At 41.6% G+C, this 26,511-nt stretch overlaps 1 protein-coding gene across 1 annotated transcript in view; it reads right to left on the bottom strand.

Moving 5' to 3' along the window:
- KIF26B (kinesin family member 26B) overlaps positions 1-26,511 on the bottom strand; it is a gene marked incomplete at both ends in the record, with an annotated part of 308,377 nt that overhangs the window by 47,726 nt on the left and 234,140 nt on the right. Inside the window, 5 exons of the mRNA XM_082480432.1 lie at positions 3,037-3,196; positions 7,114-7,297; positions 10,208-10,470; positions 12,651-12,744; positions 14,300-14,506. Of these exons, the coding sequence (XP_082336558.1) occupies positions 3,037-3,196; positions 7,114-7,297; positions 10,208-10,470; positions 12,651-12,744; positions 14,300-14,506 (908 nt within the window). The remainder of the gene's footprint in view (positions 1-3,036; positions 3,197-7,113; positions 7,298-10,207; positions 10,471-12,650; positions 12,745-14,299; positions 14,507-26,511) is intronic.

The following is a 26,511-nucleotide window of genomic DNA, read 5'->3' on the forward strand; positions in this document are numbered from 1 at the left end:
TGCGCGTTATAGGAGTTCTTGCCCATTCTTCAGACCCACGTGGAATTTAACTTGAATGCAGGACAAGATCCCAAAGTATATTAACCTGTATTGTTTGATGTCAGAGAGTTTCTACATTACTTTCTTACAACTTTAGTAGACAAGCTCCTGCTAAAGCTAGTGTCATTCTGTGTTACTATTCCCAAAATTCGGGGGGGAGAACGGGCACGTTCCCGATGGAGAAAGATTCTAACTTAATGGCTTCCAAGGCTTGGCCTTACAGATTAAAAAAAAAAAAAAGAAAAAAAAGTAAAACGTGCTGAACACCAGTGTGTGTTTTTCATAGAGACTGCAGGCAGAGAGGCAAATTCATGCCTGGCATAAACACACAGCCCACTGAACGCAATGTGGGAGCATCTGCTTATACCAGCTATGAATCTGAACAAGCTTTTCCCTACGACTACTACCTGTGGAGATAAAGCTGGATACAGCACTGAAGGGAGTTTAAGAGCCTGCAGCCTCTCAGAGTTTAGAGAACTAAATTTCTGCAGTAAGAGAAAACCTGATGTTTATGAAATTGTGAGTTTCCGGGCTCCCAGGAAGCCATGCAGTGCCTACTGACAGGCTGCCATAAAATACTTAATGGTTGTTTAATAGCTCAGATAAAGAAAAGATGCTCCATTTTGTCTGCTGCTCTATGGAAACTTGCTGAGACCGCACGCACAATGCGTACTGCTGTCACATAAGAAAACACTTCCATTGATTTCCTTTGGTTCCCCTCAAAAAAGGTAGTTAACAAAATTTTAATTTTATCCTGAACAATGAAAGAGAACACCCCTAAAGAATGGGAACTGCTCTTCGCTAGACAGGCCAGCTCCTGCATTAAACAAGAGGTGTTACTGAACACATATCATATCAATCTATGGGATGCTCAGCCTCTTCTACAATGCAGCACACCCACTCCCCCTCCTTCCTCTTTTCTCCACCAAGGAGCAGCACACACCTGCACTGCCAGATCACTAAGCCAATAGTGTTTGCACTCACCCAGCCACCAATTTCCATTGTTCACAAATAGATCACATCCAGGGAAAAAAAGCTTTCTGCACTCTTCTCAGCCAGAAGTGGACAAAATTTGCTCCAAAATATGCCAATATGCTTTTCAAATTACATTTTAAAAGTCCTCCACAGAAACAGAGATATTGCCTCTGATTTACAGATGACACACTACTTCTCTATACTTATACTCTACACTATCTGCTCTTATAGGAGCGAATCCAAGAGGAGATGCTGGCCTGAAGAGAGCTTTTAACTTCTTTCAGCGGTACAGAAACGTCAATGAGCGAGCGTGCTGGCACCTCTGGCTCTGTAAGTTCAGAAGTGAAACAGCTGGGAATTACAACAGAAAGAGATTGGTAGTGCAGCAAGTAGAAGACATGTTTGGTAATGGTTTTCTCCCAGTCAGGCATCGCCAGGAAAGACAGCTGTTGTATTTGGTAACTATTCCTTGTATGCTTCGTTCGAGCCTAGGGAGCATCATTAACATCATTTTTTCTATTCCTACAGTTGGCCTTCCCTTCAATCCATAAAATCAAACAGGAAGGAAGACAGGTTTTTGGTAAGCATAGTTTGAGCTACACTTTGTGAAGTGCAGAGTTCAAGCTATTTTCACCCTATGAGTAGGTGCATGATCCACAAAACATTTCATGAACGTTTATGAGTACAAATTTGGTTGGCCCTTAACTAAACTCCAGTCTGACTGAGATCCAGGAACAGGAATATTTCCAGAGAGCATGTTTTAAGCCCAGACTGCCAAATAATTTTGGAAAATAAATGTCAGAAGAAAAATTAAATTATAACCAAACTCAATTCATCTTTATTTTCCAAAACGAAGACAAAACCAAAGGAGTAAAACTTGTCAATACCTTACAATCGTGAATGAACATGAGAAAATAATCATCTTCGCAGACTTTAAAATGATAAAAAGGGTAAAATGTGGGGACCGAAATGCTCTAAAGAACAACTTGGTTCATTTTTCATGTCATCCTGTTGTTCCTAACTCCAGATTCTCATATACGTGTCCTTCACAAATGGTGACATTCATTAGCAGTTTGATTACAAGATGCTACTGTGAGCCATTCCTGTGATGCTACTCCCTAGGCTTTAGGCTAGAGAAAAGTGATATCATCCACAAAATCAGAAAGTTTTTAACAGGAAGTTTGTAAAACTGCCTGGATTGGGTAATGAATCCAAACTTACTTTCAGACCTGCACACATGACAAATGGGGTGAGACAACGATGAAGACAAATGTGTACAAAACATACCCACTAGGTGAGCGATTCCTCTAATTTCCTAGAAGCTACCTGCAGTAGGAAAGGCCACTTGTCTAGGGTGACAAATAGGGCCTACTTCTTTTTTGCAAGTGAAGGGCTGACACTGAGATTCAAATCACACAAAAATAAAATGCAAAGTAACCTTGCATCACAGAAAGAATCTCATGACAAGCATGCATGCTCATGCATGCTCATGCTGGCAGGGGGGTTGGAACTAGATGGTCTTTAAGGTCTCTTCTAACTCAAACCATGCTATGATTCTATGATTCTACGACTGTGACATAGAATTTCAAGAAACTAAATTCCACACAATGGACAGCAAAATTATTTTCTCTATAGTGCTGCATTATGGCAGCAACGTTTGTCGTTGTGGAGCAAATATGAAACTGGCTCTCAGATGCTTTGAAACATTAGAAAAATCTTTGAACAGTCCCAAAACCCAAAATCATAATGTGCTGAACTTCAAGCCTTAAGATCTTTAAAGACACGAGTCCTATTTCAGCAGGCTTCTTCCTTTGAAACCTGAATGTCAAACACAGCGTAGCTACAAAATGTAAGGTTAGATAAAGTGTCACGGGACCCTAGCCAGGTTTTGCCATACCTCAGGAGGGCTGCACTGACCCCAGCGGACTATCTCCCCATTAGCCCTGAAGTCTGCTTCAGGCCCCGACAAGCACGCTGCTTGCAAGCATCTTCTCATTACGTGCAACATAGAATACCACTTACTTGTATGGGATGTGTTTGCTTCCATTGACAAGGGCGAGGATGACGTTCCCCAGAGCCGACAATGAGAGACAGAGGCCAGAACTTCCCTCCCGGTTTTTGCTGAGCACTTTCACACAACTACCCAGGTCAATAAGGTGCAAGCGACTGCGACCTCCAGACACTGCCATAAACAAAGAAAGCAAACAGTTAATGCACGCCTCCAAAAGCAGCTTCCCAGGAAAGCAGAAGACTCAGCATGACTTGTGAAGAGGAAACAATCCAGAAACCTTTCCTAATTCATGTTAGCAGCAACAAACTGTAGGGGTCCTGTTAACTCAGTGTCAGCCTTTATTGCTGTGCATTGCTGTCCACTATGGACTTGCTTAAAAATTGCCGAGGCTTTCAGTACTCACCTGCTCCTGCAGGTTCAACTCTGTGGGAGTCACCACTCTGCTTTTTTTTTTTTTTTTTTTTTTTTTAAATATGTCTCTATTAGCCTGTACCTGAGTTGGCTCTGTTTCTGTCTGTCATTACTGTTCCTCTGTCCAGAAACCTACAGTTGCTGCTTGGTGAGCAGTGATCCTGTGGTAGCTTATCTTTTCCATCATTAATACTGGATCTTCAGAAACACCTGTGGCGTCTGTGGGATGTTCAACTTTGCTTTAAGTCTACATACTTTATGCTATCATTGGGGCAAAGAAAAGGTTTGCCATGCCATCGGTAATGCACTGTGGACAAGCTGCTCTGTTCTGAAAATAGTTTCTGTAAAACTGGCAGTGCCTCCATGTTTTTTTCTTATTTAGTCTGTATCAACACACTACATTTGAAGTGAAAAGATGCTACTATTGAAACACCAAGATTAATAGATGCTTGCTCTCTTTAAAAGCCCATGGTTCCTTATGAACTCAGGATGGGGACAATGTAGACTTCACAGAAGTGCTTCTAATTCTCTACTATCTCAAGACAATTTCCTAGATGGGCTTTTTTTTGCATCTTATCTTTGACCACTCCTCCCTATTCTCAAGAGTTCGTTTAGAAGCAATCTGTAGGAAAAGGCACTTTTATTTCTAGGATCTTAACTCAAAAGTTAAGAGCATCATTTGAGGACAGAAGCATAACTTAGACAGGACCAGAAATACTTTCACATCTGAGTTTACCTCTATGCAAATAAATTCACAGCCATTTTGACACAGTACCTCAACTTATGCATCTAGTAAAAAAATGTAGTAGCAGTGGGGGGAGGCTAGTTCACGAGCAGAGATGGCAATGGGAACAACTACATGATGGGGACCTTATAAAAGAAGTTTCCAGATACATTTCATTGCTTTGGAAATGTCTTATCAATCATAGAATCGTAGAATGGTTAGAGTTGGAAGGGGCCTTAAAGATCATCTAGTTCCAATCTCCTGCAGTGGGCGGGAACACCTTCCACTAGACCAGGTTACTCAAAGCCCCATCCAACCTGGCCTTGAACACCTCCAGGGATGGGGCATCCACAGCTTCTCTAGGCAGCCTGTTCCAGTGTCTCACCACCCTGGCAGTAAAGAATTTCTTCCTAATATCTAATCAAAATCTACCTTCTTCCAGTTTAAAACCATTACCCCTCATCCTATTGCTACACTCCCTAATAAAGAGTCCCTCCCCATCTTTTCCGTAGGCCCCCTTCAACTACTGGAAGGCTGCTAAAAGGTCTCCCCAGAGCTATCTCTTCTCCAGGCTGAACAACCCCAACTGTCTCAGCCTGTCTTCATAGGAGAGATGCTCCAGCCCTCTGAACATACATATAAAATAAATATTTCTGTTGCTAAGATCACCGGGCATTGGGGAAAAAAAAAAAAAAAAGAAAATGAAAGAAATCACTACCCTTCAAAATTTCAGTCATATTGTTTCCACACGTACTCCTATTACACAGGCTGAGGAAATCCAGAACAAGAGAAATTACCCTATCTTCCCTTCTTATTTAATTTACAAGTCAAAGTAAGACATTTTTAGGATGGCAGATCCACTTGCTTGATCTGAAGATGAAGTTATTTGTTAGGCAAGTTCTCCACTAATGTGCTTGGCAACTATAGAGAAAAGAAGAGAAGTGGAACATCGGAACACTTGTTTTTGTCTACGGTCACAGAGACTTTGCAGAGCTGACAGCTGAAAAATGACTGTGCCAGTTCTGCCACAATGCCATTTATTTCAACGGTGCTAAACCTGCTTCATGACATTCCTGGTAATGAATCTAACAAGGAGGTAAGTACAGTACCAATGCATTATTCTAACAGTCATTTTTTACCCAACTCATACGTTAGCCAGCCCTTTAATCTCTTATCCTTTAGAAGCTGTGTGTGTTTTGGTTTTTTTTTTTCTTTTTTCTATCCTTTTTTAATCCTGTTACTGGAATCTATATATCTCTACTATCTTCATGGGGTTTTTTTCTGAAAAGTCCTTCATTACAGCAGGAGACAGTGATAATCACTAGGCGCCCTTTCTGAGCAGCTGGAATTCCCCCCTCATTCAATTATCAGTGAGATCTGACCCTGCCTGGCTTGCGAGGCCACTCAGATATGGGAAGTTGAAGACAGGAGGTGGTATGGCCATGAGACAAAGATATAACTAAAGGCAGTGGGCAAAGCATGCCATATAATAATCCAACAGGATCACATCTTCATTTTTGAAAATGAGTCATTACAGCCACAGGAAAAGAATTTTTTTACCTTTTATTAATTGCATTTGAAAATAGTAGAAAAGGACTGTGCGTATGTGTGCTTGCGTGCAGTAAAAAGGACGGAGCATTAAATAATTGTAATAATAATTCCCTCAAAATCAGCCATCTTTATTCCTACAAACCAGTCTGAGCATTCACACTCTTCCTTTCCACCGCAGGGTGGTTAATTAATAAACCTTTGGTTAATTGAGATTTCTGCCTGCCAATTCCACAAGGGTTATTACTTAAACACATGCAAACTGCACTTCCATTTAGAGGAAATTTCTGGTTTTGTCTCTTATAAGTACAGTCAATGTAAATTTTCTGCATTCAAACATCAGACATTCATACTGCAGTGGTGTTCACCCACTACGCATCATAGCTTGCAATCTATTCCTTATTACAAATAACCTATGCAGAGCCAGGAGCTGAAACATATGCTATTTCTGCAGAATTGCTTAAGCCCATAAATTTAAAGAAGCAGAGGTCTCCGGTGTTTTTCAAACAAACATTTCTCCCTGTAAAAATGATTTAAATAAAAGAATTTTAATGGGAAAGTTTTATTTTTTTTTTGGGGGGGGGGGCTTCTTATACTATACAAATCTTTTAACACTGGAACTTACTAAAAAATACCCTTATGTATATCTCCAGATATAAACAATTTGGGAGACTTGAAACAGAAGATAAATATAATTAAAAAATATAAATGGTGTAAGTGAAATGAAACCCTTGAAATTGTAGAAACACATAAGTAGATAGGGAAGCATCTTTTCCTCATTTACAAGTGGAAGATGGAAGTAAAGACACAAGCCAGTGAAAGCACCCATGGCGAAGAGAGGGAGCAAGCCCATCTGAAAAGCCAGGAGACTTTACAAAGAACCACGAGAGCACTTTGTGCACATGTAGTTGGGCCAGCAACTAAAATATCATGTACCTCCAAGAAAAGCTACAGTTTATGCATTGCCAAAATCAGCTTACACACACACTGCCATATTTAGGTGCTGAGGGGAACAGCTAGTCTAAGGGTGGCAGGGAATTCTCATCGCTACAATATTTTAATCCATGACCTCAACACTATCAATATAGACAATACTAAAAGTTAATCTGAAAAGCACTTTTTTGCTAGACACAGAGGCCCACACGCTGCCGAGGACTATCTGTTAGCATCTCCACAACAGCAACTAAATTGACAATTAATGGGAATAATCCTCAGTGGCCTTTAATGTCCTTTAGTGGGTCTTCACCAGGCAGGTGGACAGTCTGCTGGTATGAATGGCTCCACCCCATTCTGAATGGAGAACTTTGCTAAATTTCACCACTAAAGAATATTATTTAAAGGCCTGTTTAAAGCCAGTCTTCAGGCAGTCATGGAGAAAACCAACGGGAGTGAGGGGACAGCTTACTTCCGCCTTTGCCACTCTTCTCCATGCGGTACTGGTAGATGTGCAGAGTGAAGAGCATGTGGGAGTTGCGGTGATCCTCCTCGTCACAGTCCCGCTGGCTGCTGCGACGTGAGGCGATGGCGGCGTCGAGGAAGAAGGCAGCCTTCTCTGCCGTAGGGGCACGGAGCTCACTCTGATTCTGAAGCTGCAGGTTAAGACAAGGGAGAAATGATCTAGAAACGCCCATACAAGTCAACACTACCAGACAACTTCCCTCAGTCAATACATACTGTAGATACATTGGCTTCCGACAGGACCGAAAAGGAGAAGGTGCCCAATGGAATGAGACCCTCCCGACATTGGCAGTGACAATACCACTTCCTCCAGGAGCCCCATGATTGAATCCAGACTTTTGAGGATTCTTACTTGGGGTACCTCTGGTGGCAGTTGTTACAAATAAACCTCAGCAACTGAAAACTGTCCTATGGGCTGGTCAGATGCATAAATTTATTCCTTCAATTTCCCAGAATTTTAAGATATTTATGCTTATTGATTATTCACTATTTTCATTATTTTTACTGCTTTTTTTTTTTTCCCCTGCATTGCTGGCTCTGGCAATCACTGTGTCCTTCTGATGGGTAGAAGTGAAAAAAAAATAATTGTGGGAGACACATCAATCCCAAACTCAACAGTTGGTGGAGACTGGCAGGGGCAGGACTATGGGTTACCCTCTGAAAGTTTTAGAAGGGAGCAGCCTACAGACAAATCTGGGAAATAGCAGGAGTGAAGCTTGTGTCCAGCCCCATAGCATGTGGGGAGCAGCACAGAAGAGAAGCCTTTTTCTTGCCCCTTCATACCACAAGCTTACGCACCTGCTCACGAGCCAGGGCAACCCATTAAATGGAACAAGGCAGGCAATATACATACATCCACATTTGCTGGACCTCAGTCCCAGTCACCAGCCTGCTCTTATCTCTCCAAAGTGATAGACAGCATAGGAGGGCAGATATTATTAACCCCCCATAACGTTAGGAATGCATGCGTGTTTCATGTCACCTAAGATTAGTCTGTGGAAGGGACAACTGACAGTGTAATCTGATGGCATTAGTTTTGGCAGTACGCTGAGCTGGCCCACAGCCCATAGGATAGACTTGTTTTGTCTTGTGCAAAAACAGTGAGGAACTCCCGTTCTCAGGGTTTGTTCCCCTGCTATGTAATACAACTAAAAGTTAACTTCTCCTAAAAAAGACAGCGCTCCTGTCTTCTCTTCACGACCATTAATCAGCCTGAGGAGGGGTAAAGCCGAGGCTCTGCGTGGGGCCGGGCGACACAGCTGGAGGCTAAGCTCTCTCTAGAAAGAGGGAGGAGGGCAGGAAGGAGTTAACAAGGCAAGCAGAAGGCAGGCCAGTCTGTGGGCTGATCTCTCTAATGTAAGCAACAAGAAAATGTGCATACTTGGAAAGGCCCAATGACAGACAGTGTGACATATGGTGATTATTCATTTGCTATACACACTGCTGATTTTGCTTTTCTGTATGGCTATAATATAATATCCTCCCTTCATCTGAGGATTTTGAGAATTCAGGTGTAGGACACGACTCCAGAATGTCACTATGTCTTGTAAACACAGGCAAAAAGGCTTTTTTTCTCCTCACAATTTCATTATTTTACACTGCAGAGATACATAGACGTCTCATGGAGATACCTTTTTTCCACTGATCTAAAAGAATTCATTTTGTAAAAGGCTGTTCTGTCTGTATCTATATGAAAATAAGCAACAATAATGGAATATTTATTATTATTGCTATTGTGCTTAAATACCATAGTAAAGAGTTAAGCTATAAGGAGAAGCTAGTTGTTACAGTTATGTAACATTTATAACATGCATACGTATGCTAATTCAGATTTTAACTGGCCCATCTATCACCCCAATGGGAACTGTGAAGACTCAAGTCTCCCATCTTATAGTCGCTGGACTGCACCCATTACTGGATACCAGGGGGTGAGTTCTCATGATACTGCAAATATTTCATAAAGCACCAAAGCCAGGAGTCAAGTGAGAATGCAAAGCCCAATTGTTATTTATAACCAAGAAGCAGCTTTGTAGTCTTCAGGTAGAATGGGAAAGAACGGAAAATATGATCTAAGCATGTCCAAAAGGCTTAAACCACAAAGAGATAAACCACAAAATTCACTACTTGCTGTTTATAATCTCACGATTCATGACTTTTGTGGATGTGAAGCATGATTTCTAGATGCTCGGAGCTGGAAATAGGGTACGTGACCCTGTAGGTCCGTTACCTCCTCCCTCCATTCCCCATCCCTGGGTAGGCAGTACTCTGCAGGTTCTGGATGGAAGCAGCCTTTGCCTTTAAGGTTGAAAGAAGGTATTCAATCTCCATCATACTGGTTTGCTCCCTCTTCATCTACTCATACAAAAATCAGATATACTCCCTCACAGACAGCAAAATGAAAGAATAGGCCTTTTTTCCCCTCAAACCAAGAGGGGAAAAAAAAAAAAAGGGCTGCTGAGACTTTCTAGTGGTTACCCAGGAAATACATGAGCCAGTTACTTATTCCTGCTAAACCTCCAAACCTGAGAAGAGTTCGAGTTATTCTTGGCTTGCCCAGCTCAGGAATTTATTTCTTGGCAGCAATTAATAAGTAGCAATTAATGCTTCCTACAACATTGGTAATGCAAGTGCTATAAATAACGTAGTTTATGAACAGATAAACAGCTGTATTAATGGCCTCCAGCTATTTGTGCAGTACTGTAAATATTTTAGTTTGTTGTTTTACAAAAGAGAGATCACACTTTCTTTTTTTTTTTTTTTAAGAAGGAGGTGAATTTTTGTTTGCACTGAATGTTTTCACATTTTATTGCAAACACAAGCCCCTGCTCAACATCAGTTATACCAGAGGTACAAATATTTAGGCCAGGAGAGCAGATGGCCCTGCAGCTGCAGGTCATAAAGTTCTTGCATGTTTTAAAGTAAACACATTCAAGTCTATAAACTTTACGCTCTGGGTAGTTCTTGAGTTTGAACCATCTCAATAGCTTAAAGAAAAGAAAGTCCCATTGCTTGTTTCAGTGTAAAATGAACCTTGGATTCACCTGCATGCCACAAATGGGGTCCTCGCAAAGGTAGACACCTGGAGACTGGCCATCTTGCAGGCTGCCTGTAGCCACTTCTGACAACAGGTCTCTCAGATTTTCTTCTTTCCCCCACACTTCGACTGCAGAAATTCGAACCGAGAAGCGGGCTCCTGTCTTCTCTTTGCGTTCATTAATCAACTTGAAGAGCCAAGATATGGCACAAGGGATTATGCCAAGGTTTTGCATGGAATCATCCTTCCCGATCATGGTGTATGACTTCCCTGTCAGAAATGGGGGAATGGAGAAAAGATAACATCACTCCCAGGACCTTCACAGCCTTCTGCCAAGAGAGATTACCCTGCACAGCCTCATGAAAACAACTTCGTTGCAGCAATAAGGACAGTAAGCAAGGGAGAAAGATAGGCAGGCGGACAAATAGTACATGGAAAATGGAGAGCATTTAAAACCAACAGATGAAATCTTGAGCTGCTTTCAAAAATCATTACCTCATGCATTCCCCTGACATCCTTCATTGCCCAGGGAGGGTGCTGCAGGTCCCTACACTGCAGCCTCTGATGGGGCTAAATAGTAGGGGGAATTGAGCAGAGCAGGAGTGCCATGGTCTCTAAAAATCCCTGCTTTAAATACTGTGAGCGTGGTATTCTTTGAATATGATTTTACTTCAAAGCACTATATTATGCTTCATACGCAGGGGTTGGGATTGACACAAACCTGGTCCCAGGATCATAAAGATGGAACTTCATAGAGAAAAAAACAAAAACAGGTACATGTCATCATTTGGTGCATAAGTGGGTGCACAACAAGAAATATATTTTATCTGGGTCAAAATCTTCCTCTGGTTTGCTATTATTTGACTCTACAGTTATAAGTCTGGCTTGTCTCTGCTGTAAAAGTTTGCTGATTAAGAACAGACACAGAGTATAACCCGTACTGCTTTAGGTGTCACTACATATAATGCTCTCAGACAAGTTTTCTAAAGCTCCTAAATCTATAAGCCAAATGATAAAGGTAGACATCCTTTCAGGCAAGTACTTGCAGCTTCTTTACCTTGTTTCATTTCTTACGTTGAATCTATATGGAAAAAGTTCAGCAAAGAAAACATTGCTATGCAAGCGTCTCTGGCAAGCTCTGGGTGCGTCCAGGGTTGGTGGAATGGTGGTGGTGCAGTTAACAAAGCAACTGCAGAGACTCAACTCATGCTCCAGCAAAGCCCTAGCTAGGCTGTTTGTCTGAAGGACGTGTAGCACTTGTGAGACACCATTATCTGGTGGCTTTCTTTCCCATCTCATTTACCATCTAGTGTTTGGCAGATCACAGGGGATTAAATATCCAAATGCTCATCCTAGTGTTACTCCCACCTGGCCCAGAGAGGCCTTGTGGTTGGCTGGACCAGTGGCCCTGCTCCATTTGTTGTACCACAGCTAGTGGCATTGCAGCATTCGATACTCTCCAGTTTTTGCTGCCTACAATTTGGGATAGTCTTGGCCTGATACAGCTTGCTTTTCTTTATCTCTCAAAAAACTGAAGTCGTGTGTGTACGTCTGTATACAATTCTCTTCATTAAAGAGACAATATTTTCAAAGTACTTTTAGATAAGCATGAACAAAGTATCTGATTACTCTTGAAATTTAGTTATTTAAAAAGAATAATGTGTTAATGATGATGATTCTCCTTTTTATTCTCTTTCCATGAATACTTGAAACGCTGCTGATATGTTTGCAAAGAGCAAGTTTTGATCCATTGGTAACATTCAGTTAACCATTAGAATAGGATTTGTTGGAGACACAATCATAGAAACATAGAATGGTTAGAGCTGGAAGGGACCTTAAAGATCATCTGGTTCCAACCCCCCTGCCGTGGGCAGGGACACCTCCCACTAGATCAGGTTGCACTAGACTAGACTAGGAAGTGAATAATGAGTGAATTGTCTAATCAGGGAACAGAATACAAACCAAACTATTCGAGTGCCCAGTCACAGCACTTGAATAGTGCCATCACAAACATCAAGTACTTGAGAGGATACTCAGAGCCTTTACGCAGCTTGATAAAAGTGGTATTTTGGCAGTCTCCAATACCAGGCACATTTGTAAAACCGGAGGTCACTGTTGCATCATTCATTAACAATTCACTGTTGGTTCATTCATTAACAATGAAAGACAGTGCTAAAAATTGCTACAGTACTCAGGGGACAGAATGAATCAACAACTTAAAGATAACTTCTCTATCAAAGAATATGCTGTCCAACATTTAGACAATATGCAAAGTAAACAGATGTGAGAGGTGCAGGCGTAGTACAAGGTCATGCACAGTATACCGTTTTTAAATACAATTACTATGCACAGACAAATGAAATCTTGTCTTCCCTACTGCAATGTACTAGCAATCTTAGGTTAGAAATATTCACTTTACTACTTGAGTAGGGAAATTTAACAATACCGACCAAGCTTGGCATGGCCAAAGCAGAACACGCAGCCATCTGCCCCATTGACAACAGACTGGATCACCTCGGCCACTGTCCCTGCACATACTTCAGCCTGTCACAGGTATTAAAAAAAAAAAAAAAAAAGATAGAAAAGAAAACCATTAACAACAATAAGGAAAATCAATTGAGTATTTTCACTGGAAAATGGTCATATGTCACTGATGACATCATCAGTGCTCCAGATAGCATGTTGAAGTATCAAAAAGTCTAATCCTGCTTCTCTCATTCATTTGACCTACTTGTGTAAGCACATGAAGCAGGACTTTTCCCTGTGTCAAGCAAGTTTCATTTGCTGAAGCATCAACATCCTTTGTAGGGTTAAACAAAATACACATACTGTAAGGGGATGGGGTTGGTTTGTTAGAACTGCCTATTTAGTGGACTTTAAAATACACTTTTAATTAAAAACCAATCAAATACTGAGGAATTTTTACAGGCTCTATTATTTGTCCAGTTACGGGGTGAGTTCAATTCCACTAGCAGGTGGGTAAGGAACGTACAGGGAACAAACAGCCTCTTTGGTATTAGCTAGGTGACATTTCTTATTTTTTCGCTACATTATTATGAGACGCCTTAGCTTTTAGCAGCAGTAGGCTCCATCCTGAAGACCGTAGCAGTATTTTAAGAAGTACCACATAAAAATTTACCCTGGGCATTCTTGGATTTAAGGTTCAAGCAGACTGAATGGTCTACAGTGCTTCTGCAGCAACCGCCTATCAATAGTTGGTGAAACTAAATCAGAATTCGCAGTTTAGGCTTTTATGTGAAGCACACTACATTTGATAATAAATCATGTCAATTCACCTAGTTCATGGGCATTTCCAGATTATCCCTGTAATAGTAAATAAAATGGGCCAAGAAAGAGACTGTTCACAGGCTGGCCCTTGAACTGCATCCAGGCATTAGTCTGGGGGTGCGGGCTGCCTGGACCAGAACTAGGTCAGGGATTGACCTAATGATATGATCATACGACAGTGCTTTAGCTGGCCCTGTGTCCTAGCTCTGATTAGTTTATAAGTACAGAAATAGCCTTACAGTACTGTTTTCTAATTATACTTTGCAATGTTACTTTCTTCTTCTACTGTCCTCCTTGTGACATTTGGGTAACATAGTTTATCAAACCCAAGACCACTAATAAAAATAAGAAATCTGAATATATACATATGAATAAAGATTTGTGGACTAAATTCCCCATCCTCCTATTGTAAACTGTACAATAGAACACTGTATAAAAAATTCTTGACTTCTTAATGAATAGAGGACTGCATTAGAGAACACTGCAGTTCTAATCAGATTGCTGTAAACACCTAATAATAAGATTTTATAATATACAATAACTTGCCGGTATTGAGGATTTGCCTACTAGGCACCATTTAGCACATTTATTGCATGTATAATTTTAGGAGCAATTATTCACAGTAAAGAATAAAGAAAGCACACAATCATCAAGATACAATTTAATAAAATTATTTCATTATCAATGACATTGGTGGATCAAACTCATCCCTGGTGTAACTCCACTGGAAGTACTACTGTTGCAGCAGAAACGAATTTGGCCCTGGTGCATGCTATTGTTTAGATAACTATTCTGATCATACGTTGCCTACCTGTGATGCATCTTGGGGGAAAACCGCATCAAAAGCAAACATCTTGGGTGGAACCTGGTTGCCCCTTTTCTGGAAAGCATTCTGACCTCCACAGGCCAACGGGTCATACAGCGTGATTTGCTTCTTACGGGGGTCAACTTTTAAGAAAGAGCTGGACTCAGACGTGTCTCTGGCAAGGGTGGAAGAAATGCGCACCATGACTTTGACCTGTCAGCAAACACAGAAAAAGACGCCCGCATTTGATTAGTTTGTTGGATTCTCTAGACTGGTAGGCTGAATGAACTTTCCAATTACACTCGACCAAATCATACTTGCTTGCAGAAACTAGTGTCTCAGTGGAAGGAAGCAAAAACACAGGAATTATTAAAGGCAGATTTTGGCCTAAAATACACAGTGAATAAAGACAGAACACATCTCTACTTCAACAAGCAACTTGTGTATTTAGAATTACAAGGTACATCGTGGTCTTTTAGTGTTGATGTTACTCAAGTACAATGATGAGATATTACCTCACCTTGTCTTACTCTCAATATAAATTGAAAATTAACTGTACCCCAGTGGCCCAATTAAGAAAGCTAGAAGGTAATCTAGACTGCTAAATTATCAGAACTGCTGCGGTTTCTATGAAGCAGTCTGATCAATAAAAGCACATAAAAGCCAGATCTGCAATTTACACCTTTCCAATTCTAATCCAAATGCAAAAAGATGAGCTGCTCAGTTCTAAGTGTCACCATCAAAGAGAAGTGAAAAGAGCCCTGTTTTAATGGTCAGATTTTGAAATTATCGTCAAGGGAGTGGAATGTCATAAGCGATAAAATATTTGTTAAAACACGTTAGCTCACAGCTCATTAAATGGCTACATAATAAGACACTATTCCTATGACAAAAATACATCTTCATGGATTTAATGAGGTTATACTGCAAACTTAGCCAGTCGGTAAGCAATTTTGATGGAAGTAAAACTCATGACAATTGGTCTGGCTTTGGTTCTCCCCATAAATTCACCAACTGCAGACACATGAGTTCCTGAACTTTACAGGGCAAAAATTCTCTGCCAGCACTTGCCTCTAGCCACACCTGCATGCACTTTGTCCTGGAGCAACCGACTTTCACATCAACCAGACAGAACTTTTATCTTAATGCTCCTGAAGTGTACGTCACTTATATCAAACCCACCCACGGTTGGCATTCAAGTGACCACAAAGGGTCACCTTAGCACAGGGTGGGAGCACATCTGCTATTGGAATGGCAGAGGCACCCCGGGAAGAGGTTGTAGCTCTAAAGGTTAGACAAGGCTGCAGTTCCTGATGGCCCCACTGAGACTGGTGCTCTCTGTATGCAGATCTCATTTCATGCTGGCCTAAGCTCATCCCATGTGGAAATAAATCAGCTGCTTTGAGAAGTAAAATCTGGGCAAATTCATTTTTGACACAAGTCCTTTGAAGACAACAGAATGAGATCAGAGATTAATTGGGATTATTCAGTATTTTTGTGGTGTTTTCTCTGTACATCTGTGAATCAAAGTGGTAATTTGACTCCACGTATTTTAACCCGGGAAAACAAGTTGCTATTAGATGGTGAAATGGTCACAAACCTGTGCACATGATTCAGTTTTACACAATTAGTTGAGGCCGAGAGAAAAAGTACTGCTTGGGTGTGAACGGGTTCTCTTCTCAGCTACTCATATGAGCTGCTTATGAAACCTAACCTCTAACTGAAAAAAGCCGCTAACAATACTTTGCCAAAGGCATTCTTCTAAACCCAACCCTAAGCAAGCTGATTTCTACTGAGGCCAAAGGCAGCCAACACCCCCAGTCAGTCCGCATGAACTGGGCAAGGTTTGAATGTTTATTCCAGCCCTAGGTCTCCAGGCAGCTCAGAAGGGAGGCACCAGTCAAGTTAAAAGGGAAGAGAGGGAGTTCAACACTGTGAATCCCAGAGGAGCAAGAAAACAAAGAGCAGTATCAGTCTTGATCTGTTTTTCTGTTTTCAACTTTGGATGCCTATGCCTTTTTCTACTGTGTGTCCCACATTTGTAAACAGATGCCAACATCAAGAGCATTAGAGACATCTGCAAATAAATGCTATTCTTCAACTACTTTAAATAAAATACTTGGTGTCCTTTAGAAAAACATTTCCCTATAAGTTTATGCGTATTTTTGGCTGCTATGAATCCATGTCCTCCAGATCCTTGATCCTTGGCTGCAAAGGACAGTCAACTGAATACCCTGGGGCTAAGTTTCTTTGGGTTTTGGAGAATGGATAGTACATGAAATTAAACCACCCTTCTTATATAGGCAGTCTAAGAGTTCTTTCTGGCCTCGAACGGTATGGGCATTCAGTTTTAACTTCAGCTACACCGGTTTTGTTAAAGTATAGTATCACTGGCTTGGGTCCTGATTTAAACCCATTCACACAAAATCAGATTAATACCTGTCACTTCTTACTGAAGTAATACTGTGAATCCTCCTAACTTCCAACAACTATAGTGATACATGAGAAAGCATCAGGTTTCTCTTTCCCTGGAGTAAAGGACCAATTTAACCGAAATCCTAAAAATTTACTAGCATCAGATAAACTGAATGAACGACTATAAAAAAAGAGCTCAACTCAGAAGTCCCAGGAGTTGTGTAACAGCATATATTTTCTGACCAATTGGCTCCTCAACTCTGGCAAATACAGACATTTCTCAAGAAAAATACTGCTATTGCCACGAACCTTTGTATTTCCTGTGCATTGGGGATTTTTGTTTTGAGACTTAATGGTTCATAGAATGACTTAGGTTGGAAAAGTCCCATAAGATCATAGAGTCCAACCATTAACCTAGCACTACCAAGACCACCACTAAACCGTGTCCCTAAGTGCCACGTCTATGTAGAATCATAGAATCATTTAAGTTGGAAAAGATCATGTTCCTATGTGTTAGGGCAGAGGAATATCATATTGATTACATGTGGGTATATCGTGACAGCTGGACCACTTCTTACTCTGAAGCCAGTTTGGTTGCAGCTGGCGTGAAGGTGTCTGTGCACCTTGGCATGGCTTATCATGGATAATTCCTCTCACCTCCATTTAGACCAGCCTGCAGGAGCTGTCTCCACCCAAGCCAGTTGACTGACTCCTTTGTAGACCATAGAGAGAAATTGGCACTTCCAGCACTTAATTCACGTGGTCTGTTTTATAGAGCTGCCTTCCAGATAACATGAGTTGCGCTCCAAAAATGCTTCTTGTTTTCTCTATACCACCACAGGCATCTTAAATGACTACTAGAGACATAGGTGCCTACATTGTAGGCTGTCTAAAGTTGTTCTTTCTGCTGTAGGAATAATAAAAATGCTTTTCCTGGGCAGCATGGTTGCTGGCCCAAATTCAGCAGCAGACACGAATCATTGTGACAGTCTTCAGCAAAAATCACATGCTATCAAAAACAAAGATGGGCACATCAGTGTGACAGACACTGAACACAAGTAGCAGCAATAGATTATTTGAACTCATGGGATAATTTGTAAACCCTAGAGTATTCTTCCAGGCCAGTTTCACACCAGTGTAACTCTTTCAAATTACTCCTGATTTACATTACATTAATTGAGAAGATAATTACCTCCCGGCTGTGCGAAATACACGTCCACTATACACCATGGGAGCTGTGACGGTAGCAAAAACCCAACAAGCAGCCAACATACGGGCAAACTTTACCCCTGAGACACACATACTGGGATTCAGAACTGCGTACGTTACTGTGGCCCAATAAGCTAGGCAGACCAAAACAGGTTTTAAAATACCTGAGCTAGAGGAATCTTCTGAGGAGAGAGGCAGGCTCGTGGCCTGGGAACCAGGCTGAGATTGGGGAGCTAGGACCCGTCCTAACAGCTGTGCCTCAGTTGCAGTACGATTGTGAACTAGAGCGATAAAATCTCTGTTTTACACTCCCCACCTGTAAAATGGGCGGAGTCGAAGCTTACTTCACTGCAAGCATACAGATACATTCAGTCATTACTGGGCTCAAAGGACTGGCAGTTGCCATTAGGTAGGCACTCCGTTATTAAACATTATTACGCGTGTAACCTAAACCCAAGGATTCATGCAAAGCATTTCCCAACAGTGGTTATGACAAGAGTAAATCAACTAAGCTACAGCAGTAGAAACGATGGGAGAGCACGGCCTCCCGCCCCGCCGTTTCACAGTCCTTCATGCAATTTATAGCTGGGGGTAGTGGGGGGAGGCTCAAGTCTGTGCTGGCCCCTGCAATCCACGCCACAGGGGAGGCAGCGCGAGGACAGGCGAACGTAACTCAGCCAGCTATGGGGATAGCACAGGAACTTAATGGACTTAAAAGACCAGTTCGATTTAAAGAACAGACAGGCTGAAGATCACAGTGCTGCTCTGGGGAAGGCAGAAATACAGTACGGTTAATTTGAAACTAACTGAACAGTGAAGTTTAAGAACTCTAATACTTTATACTTGCAATTTATATTTAAATAAACTGTAAATTGAACTTCTCCTTAAAAAGAAGAAAGCAGGTTTTCTGCTTCACTTCCTACGTGTCATTACTCCTTTAGTCCAATGCTACAGTTTCCCACTAATCTCTTGTAATTGAAGGGTTTAAGAGATACCACTTGCGATTAATGGGACCACTCAGTCTGCCAGAAATTCTTATTTGAATCCCAGGGACCAGGTCTTGGCAGCACCCAGCAGCCTTAGACGCACCTCTGACTGTTTCTATGGGGAAACATGAAAGCAATCTCTTGAGACATGCCCTGTTGGTAAAACAAACAACCTGGGCCTAATTTTGATCTAATTTTACACTCGTGCAAATTTAGCTGAACTCAGCAAGAATTACCCTAGCTTAAGAGTGAAGAGAGAGAATAAAAGAAAAGGCCACATGCTCTGCATCATTACTGTGCCTCTTCCAGGATATAACTTTACCTCTTAATTCTGCTAGCGCGGGAAGCATTTTTTTAATGTGTTTTCTCCTGTGAGTTCACAGGATTTCATTTGACAACTATTCAATCCAACAGGACCACCATTTACTTCTCTGCATTTCAGTTTCTGCCTACAAAGATTTCTTCTGTTCTTGAATGCATTCTACAGTCATTGAATTCCGCAATATTACTCCCGATGTGCAATCCCACAAATGAAAGCAGAATCAGAGCTGCACTGTCTAGGTTTCCTCAACAGGGTTTCTTTGTATTTTTGTCTATGTATTTATTTTATGCATACATATGTGTGTGTTTAAATTATGCACACTATTTTTTTAAAAAATTATATAAATTTTGTGAATATATATAAAAATTTAATATATATAAATTTTTCATAAATTTATCTCTAAATGGTAATTATTGGCACTGAAGAGTACCCTCACAGGTACCTCCCTCTGTACTGTAAAAATAAGCACAGAGCTTTTAATCAGCTCTATTACAGTTTTGGCTGCCTGAAACGCGTTCCTTTTCCTTCTTTTTTATCTCGTGCATCCCTATATACACATCGACTACTTCTTGAAGAGAGAATTTGCTAATTGCAGGATTTTTCCCCGGCTGAACTCAACTTGTGACCTACCGTGGACCTTTTGTTATGTTCTTACTCAGTGGAGACGGACAAAGGTTCAGCAGGCTCTGCAAAGTAGAACTGGTGCCATAGAAAAAAAAAAAAAGAAAACAAGAGTCCAGCCCCAGCCACTGACACTCCCACGGCTCCTGTGCCCGCAGGGGTCTGTCTGGAGGACCAGCAGTGAAAAGAGCACGGAAGGTGGGAGAGGTAAGCTGTGTCAAATCTGTATCAAACACAAATAACTACAAACAGAGGCTGGAACGCGGCAACACAAGCAATCGGGGATTGACACTGGGGATATTATCACTTCCTTCTACTCTTGCCTGTAAGATTTCGTTTGGGGTAATTTATCTAATTACTGCAGGGACAGGGCTAGACAGCTGTTGCTTTGGGCACTGTGCTTGCCTTTATGAGCTGCTTTTCTCATCAATCATTTGAGCAGCTTCTGCCGGACGTGTGCTGGGTAGTGGTGGGAGGCAGGAGCTGCGGTGCAGTCAGGGGTGAGACAGCCCAGCCGGGGCTATTGAGCTGTATTAGCACTCCATCAACGTAACAGCAATCACTGGCTGCAGGAACAGCCTTATTGGAGGTTAATGAAGAGTGGGGTTTGTAATTTCTCACTGTTCCAGTTGTAAATAATGGTGGCAGACGTGCATTTTTGCTGTAGCCAGCCACAAAATACTACAGCACAACAAAATCTATGACATCCCAAACATGTATGCACATACGTGCTTTGGCACGGTGGATGTAAAGCTACAAGCCTTTCTGGAGTGCCCAGAGAATATGGAAACAGTCTGTTAAGCATTTTAAAGGATCTTTCTGACAGATTATGAGACAACTAACTGATCATGCTAAAATGAATTCTAGGAGGTCAAGATAAACAGACTGAGCCAGAATGACACAAATACAGAACTATGAGTGGACGCTGTTTTAATGTAGGTCTCCTGGTCACATTTGAAAACAACACAAAACCAAACCTTGGGTAAATTATGCCTGTGTAAGCTGGTCAGGAAGCATGTGTAAATAGGCCTCATTCTCCTCTCTTTCTGCTTTCACAAAGGTAACTCGTGTAGGCTTCAGTGCTTCACTTTAGCACAAACAAGAAAACGCTCACGCCTGATCACTCATGTTCTGTGTGGAAATGGCTGTTACTGCTGCTTTGGAAAAGCAGTGAAAATAATTGAAAAAGAAATACCATTAGGGCTCACAGGTGTCCTCTTTTCTTTCTTGTGCAGTGCTAAAACTCTACTAGCTCATCAACCCCATCCTGTATAGCAGTTAAACTAATTTGCTCTTGTAGCAATAATGGGAAGTAGTGTAAGCGTACTGTACCCAAACACCAATCATATTATTCAAAGAACTTGCCCTTATGGGGATTGTATGCTTTTTTCAACTGGATGATGTAACTGTATTAGTAAATTCAGTAAAATCTGGTGTGAAATATGCTCAGGTCACGGGCCATGGCTCAGTGACCTCTTGTCTTGTTTGAGTCAGCAGTAGCTTTGAGTTTTGTCACTGTAATTTGGTGCAGTCAAAAGACAGTGCTGAGCACCAACGCTGTCTGAAACCAGCACGTACATCAGCCCAGTCACTCAGCTGTCACATTGCTACTTCAGCATTTACTAGATTAACATAGAGCACTACAACTTTCTTCTGTTCTTGGAAAAAAAAAAAATATTAAAAAGACATGAGGATGATCCTGTCATGGAAACAAGCTCTTACTAAGTTCCCTCACATGCAACAAACAGACTGCATGTTCCTTGTTTTCTGTTTGCTCCCTTCTGATCTCTTTGAGGAATTTCAGACTTGCATAGCTGGGGCAGTCCACGTGTTGCCTCAAGCAGGAGGAGTGTTTTCCCCGGCTTCTGACACTCTCCACATACCTGCACACGCATCCACAGAAGCGTACCTGCATCTGTGATGGGGCCAACAGCAGCCTAACTCTGCTCACGTGTGGAGATGAAATTTCAGCTTTTTTTTTTTTTTTTGAGAATATCTTTAAACATCACTGTTAGTGGCATTTTCATAAGAACTGAACAAATCAAAACAGCCTTCAACAATCCCAGCATGAACAACATGGGATCAGCTGGCAAATCTTGTCTTCCCTGCAGCGGATCTGCAGATACGTAAGCATGCACCTACTGGTGAAGTCAGCAGATGCCTTACTTAGGGCTCTAACACACTAAAATTTGCTCTGCTTCTCTCACTCCAATAAGAATTTATTGTTCTGCACTGAGTAGCAAGTACAGTTGGCTGCCGTGAATTTCAAGAGCTCCTCATTTTGCTTCACTTCAGTGACCTTTTAGAGTAGAGGTTTTCCCCCTTCCTTTTTTCTACTTAATACAAACTTTTCAAAAGGATCTTTAGATAGAAAGGATCTATCTAGTAAATTAAACATGGCAAAAACTATTCCCTGGCACAAAATAGCCAGCATCCTTCCAAGTAATTGTCATCCTCTGCTATGGTGTGGCCATATCCAACAGTCTGTCAAGATGGTCTTTTGCCCATGCTAATTTAAAAAACATACCTGGAATTTTTTGGGAGAGCAGTATAGCAGCCCAACACCATGCCGGGGACCTTGTTAACAACACAGGTGTATGAATGATTGAATGAGATTTCGTGGTCCTGCTTAATTTACTTTATAATCTGTACTGGGTTTAGCTGGGTTAGTTAATTTTCTTCCTAGTAGTTTCTATGGTGCTACATTTTGGATGAAAACAGTGTTGATGATGACGACACAGGGATGTTTTAGTTATTGCTGAGCAGTGCTTACACAGAGTCAAGGCCTTTTCTGCTCCTCATACTGCCCCACCAGCGAGTAAGCTGGGGGTGCACAAAACGTTGAGAAGGGCCACAGCCGGGACAGCTGACCCCAACTGACCAAAGGGATAGCCCATACCATATGACTTCATGCTCAGCAATAAAAGCTGAGGAAAGAAACAGGAAGGGGGGACGTTTGGAGTTATGGCACTTGTCTTCCCAAGTAACCGTTCCACGTGATGGAGCCCTGCTTTCCTGGAGATGGCCGAACACCTGCCTGCTGATGGGAAGCAGTGAATGAATTTCTTGTTTTACTTTGCTCGTGCACGCAACTTTTGCTCTTTCTATTAACCTGTCTTTATCTCAACCCACGAGTTTTCACTTTTACCCTTCTGATTTTCTCGCACATTCCCCGGCGAGGGAGCGAGCGAGCAGCTGTGTGGGGCTGAGCTGCCTACTGGGGTTAAACCACGACATAGTCCCAGCCACAGAACATTGCACAGATTGGCCGTGTTTTCCATTCTTTAAGTTAAACACAAGAAACGCAGGTGGTGCAGTAGTGGCCTCCTAAGCATGTGATGAGCCATATGTTGCTCTGTTCATATTCCAGCCTGGCTTGGTTTCTACAGATCCTACAGACAGATCCACAAAACCCAGCAAACACATTTGTGGCACCACCGAGGCAAACCTCCCTAAAGGAACTTCTCTGCTCTCGTGATAGACAAGGCTGCCGTCGTTCTTGCTTCACAAGAAGGTTGCCATCAGCCCCTGTGGGAGAAGGATCCAGCAGCGTCAAGTCAAGTCACTTGGCTGTTTCTCACAGGCCATGTTCATATCCTGCTGCAGTGCAGAAAGACTGAAGAGAACTTTGCTTCACTCGTTCAAAGTTTCCTGCTAGAAGCCTGCCCTTCCAGCAAAACATGACTGTACTACCTCGACTGCCACAAGGACTGGTGGTGATAGAAAGCATTAGCAATATCAACGGCAGCAATATCCCAAGCATGCTCATTGATAATTAGGTCTGCTACATTACTTCTAAGAGCCCCAGTTTCCTTGTTTGTGAAGCTACGAGAAAGATGTACAGGATGTGGCTTGGTAAGTTTAAGCAGACAGGTCATCTTATCCCTAATGAGAGAAAGGGTGGCTTCGAGGGCTTTGCATTGTATGTTCTCAGGAGAACAGAACTCCCAGATGAACAAGGCTCTCTGTTTTTCTGTCTAAGGAAACAAGAATTTCTATGGAAAGACTGCAGATAAAAAGACAAAGTTTCCTGTGTGCATGTCGTTGAGATGCCTTTCCAGTGCTAGAGAAACAAAGGATATACAGGTATTGCACAGAAGATGTATAATCACAATTGTAAGCTTTTCCATTATTTATAAAGCTGATCTCCATGACTGCATACAAAAGAAGATTCCCTAGTCTGCACATAACAGTGTATGGCATAGCACCATAAATAATGAGTAGCGACGCAATCAGATAAGAAGGATTTACATTATTTAAGCCAAGCCGGAAGAAGTGACAAATTGCAGTTTAATGCAGATAAGTGTGCAAAAAGATGTGTAAAGCTTTGGAGTGGCAGTTGGTAATGACAGTCAGTAAATAAAAGAGACAGTTCATGGTACTGACTAGGAAAAAGATTTGAGAATTCACAGGGAGGAAAAGAATTACAAAGAAAGCAAGGGACCACATTGCTAAAGAGAGTCTATGTAAATGGAAGGAGGTACAATTATCATATTAGGCAGTATAGGTGAGATATCTAATATGTGCTTGGGTTTTCAGAGGAGAAAGCCAGTCTCCAGAAGGGGAGTATAACCAGCCTCTAGTGCTGTATGTTGCATGAAACAATCAGCAGAGACTTTAAGGATTACAGCTAGATGCTTCAGTGAGAAATTTAATACATTATAACATCATTGAATTCAGCAATGATTCCTTATTTACATGCAAGTATATGAGATGAGAATTTGACCTGAGTTAGGAACAACCACCAACAAAAGGAAACTTGAAAAAGAAGGAAATAATAAAACCTGGATCCAAGCAATGATATGATTTATATTTTTAGTGAACCTTTCACCTGAAGATCCTACAGAGCGTTGCAAAGGCTTCTGACAGGATTAAGACATATATTTACAATTATGCTCATTTTTCAACTGCAGAAATAAGGCATAAAACAAATGAATCATCTAAGATCCCAGGAAAAGCTTGCTTTACCTAAACAGACTACCTGAACTCTTCTTCTTCCCTTTCTTATGCCATAACTGTAGGCTATAGTGTTTACAAGGGCATAAACCTGATATTAAATTTACTTTTTCTTTCATGTTGTATCCTATTTAATACTGCCTGCATGCTTCTATCTTTGCCAGTGATACAGGGAGGCATAATAACTACAGAGCCCAAGCAACCAGTCACTTAGAATTATTGAGATCCATTTGTAATGTTATATATCTTCTCTAACTAAAAATACATTTGTTGAGCTTTAACAGAAATCCGAGGAACAGATTTTTATAGTGGGCTTGATTCTGCATGCCTCTGAAACAAACAGGATTATTTATTGTGCCTGGGACAAGAGAATAGAAGACAAGATCATACAAGATGCATCTAAAGGTTCACATTACTTTATAATATCCCATCTCCAACACTGACCCAACAGTCTGCCCCGTGAGCCTCCCACTGCAGTGGGCTGCATGGAGGTCTCATTGCTCCGCTCCGAGCTGTGCTTTGCCAGTACCTGCATGGCTCACGTGCCACTTGCATCCTACCAAGACACAAACTGGGGGGAACTTATACTATAAGGAGAGAACCACAGGCTCCGATGAGCCAACTTGTAGTCTCAACCAAATCTACAACCTGTTGGGGATATTATTGGGCTTGGACATGTTCATAGTGTCATTTGTGGGATGTTGTCACTGCTTCTGGGGGTGGGGAGAGGAGTGCCCCAGGAAAGTCTCCCCTGGGTTCATACAGTGCATGAAGCTGCCTCTCCCAGCTCCCTCAGAACCTGTTGCTGAGGCTCTGGTTGCTTGTCCTTCCTCAGATTTTTTTTTTTTTTAATGCTTTCCTTAGTCCTAACATTCAATTGCTTTCTCAGCACTAGTGAACATTGTGTTGTGATTTTCAGTAGCCTCTAGAAGGCACTACAACCTGACTCTTACTCCTGAAGGAAAGTAAATCCAAAGAAGTCATATGTCTGAGCAAATTTGTTCCTAAAAAGCTGGGGATCGGCAAACACAGCCTCTGGTGTAGAAGTGGTGGCTCTTACTTAATTACTTGGAAAAATCCAAAGACATATTAGCTAAGTCTACGCTGCTGGTGCAAACGATCTATGTGTTGTGCCTGTGATATTGGTTCCTGGGCTTGCATCTGACTACAGGTACAGTGCAGCTCATCTCCACTGCCTCCTGTGTTCCCACGGGAAGAAATCCAGGTATGCAGGCACGGAGGGTAGTACAGTGTGCTTAGCACTGATGCTGGTCTGTCTGATCGCAGAACCAAGATATCAGGACTGTAATGCTTTCCTGTGGTTTTTGTGCTGAACATAACTACCTAAATAACAGAAGCAAAATTATACCAAATCAGAGATGCAGACCAACAAAAAAGACAGAAAGAAAACTAAACAAAAGCCCCCAGGTAAGAACTAAATGGAAACAGTACTTTGACAAGTGAAACTTGCCTTGCATCATAGGGAGCCACTAACTTCTTTTACCCTCAGCTGTAGTATACAGCATAACATTGCTACTGACCCTCTTCCTTGAGGAATGCAACTCTATAGCAATGAGAAACATGCAACAAAGTGCCCATCTGCCGAGTGACCCCCTACCACTAACGATTTCATCCACTGCTTGCTGCCTCGTTAAATGCTGTAATAAATAATGGTAGTGTTTGTGAACAGACCAGGTAACTAACCACTT

This window comes from Vanellus vanellus, assembly GCF_965231255.1.
Source record: "Vanellus vanellus genome assembly, chromosome: 3".
Classification (NCBI taxonomy): domain Eukaryota; kingdom Metazoa; phylum Chordata; class Aves; order Charadriiformes; family Charadriidae; genus Vanellus; species Vanellus vanellus.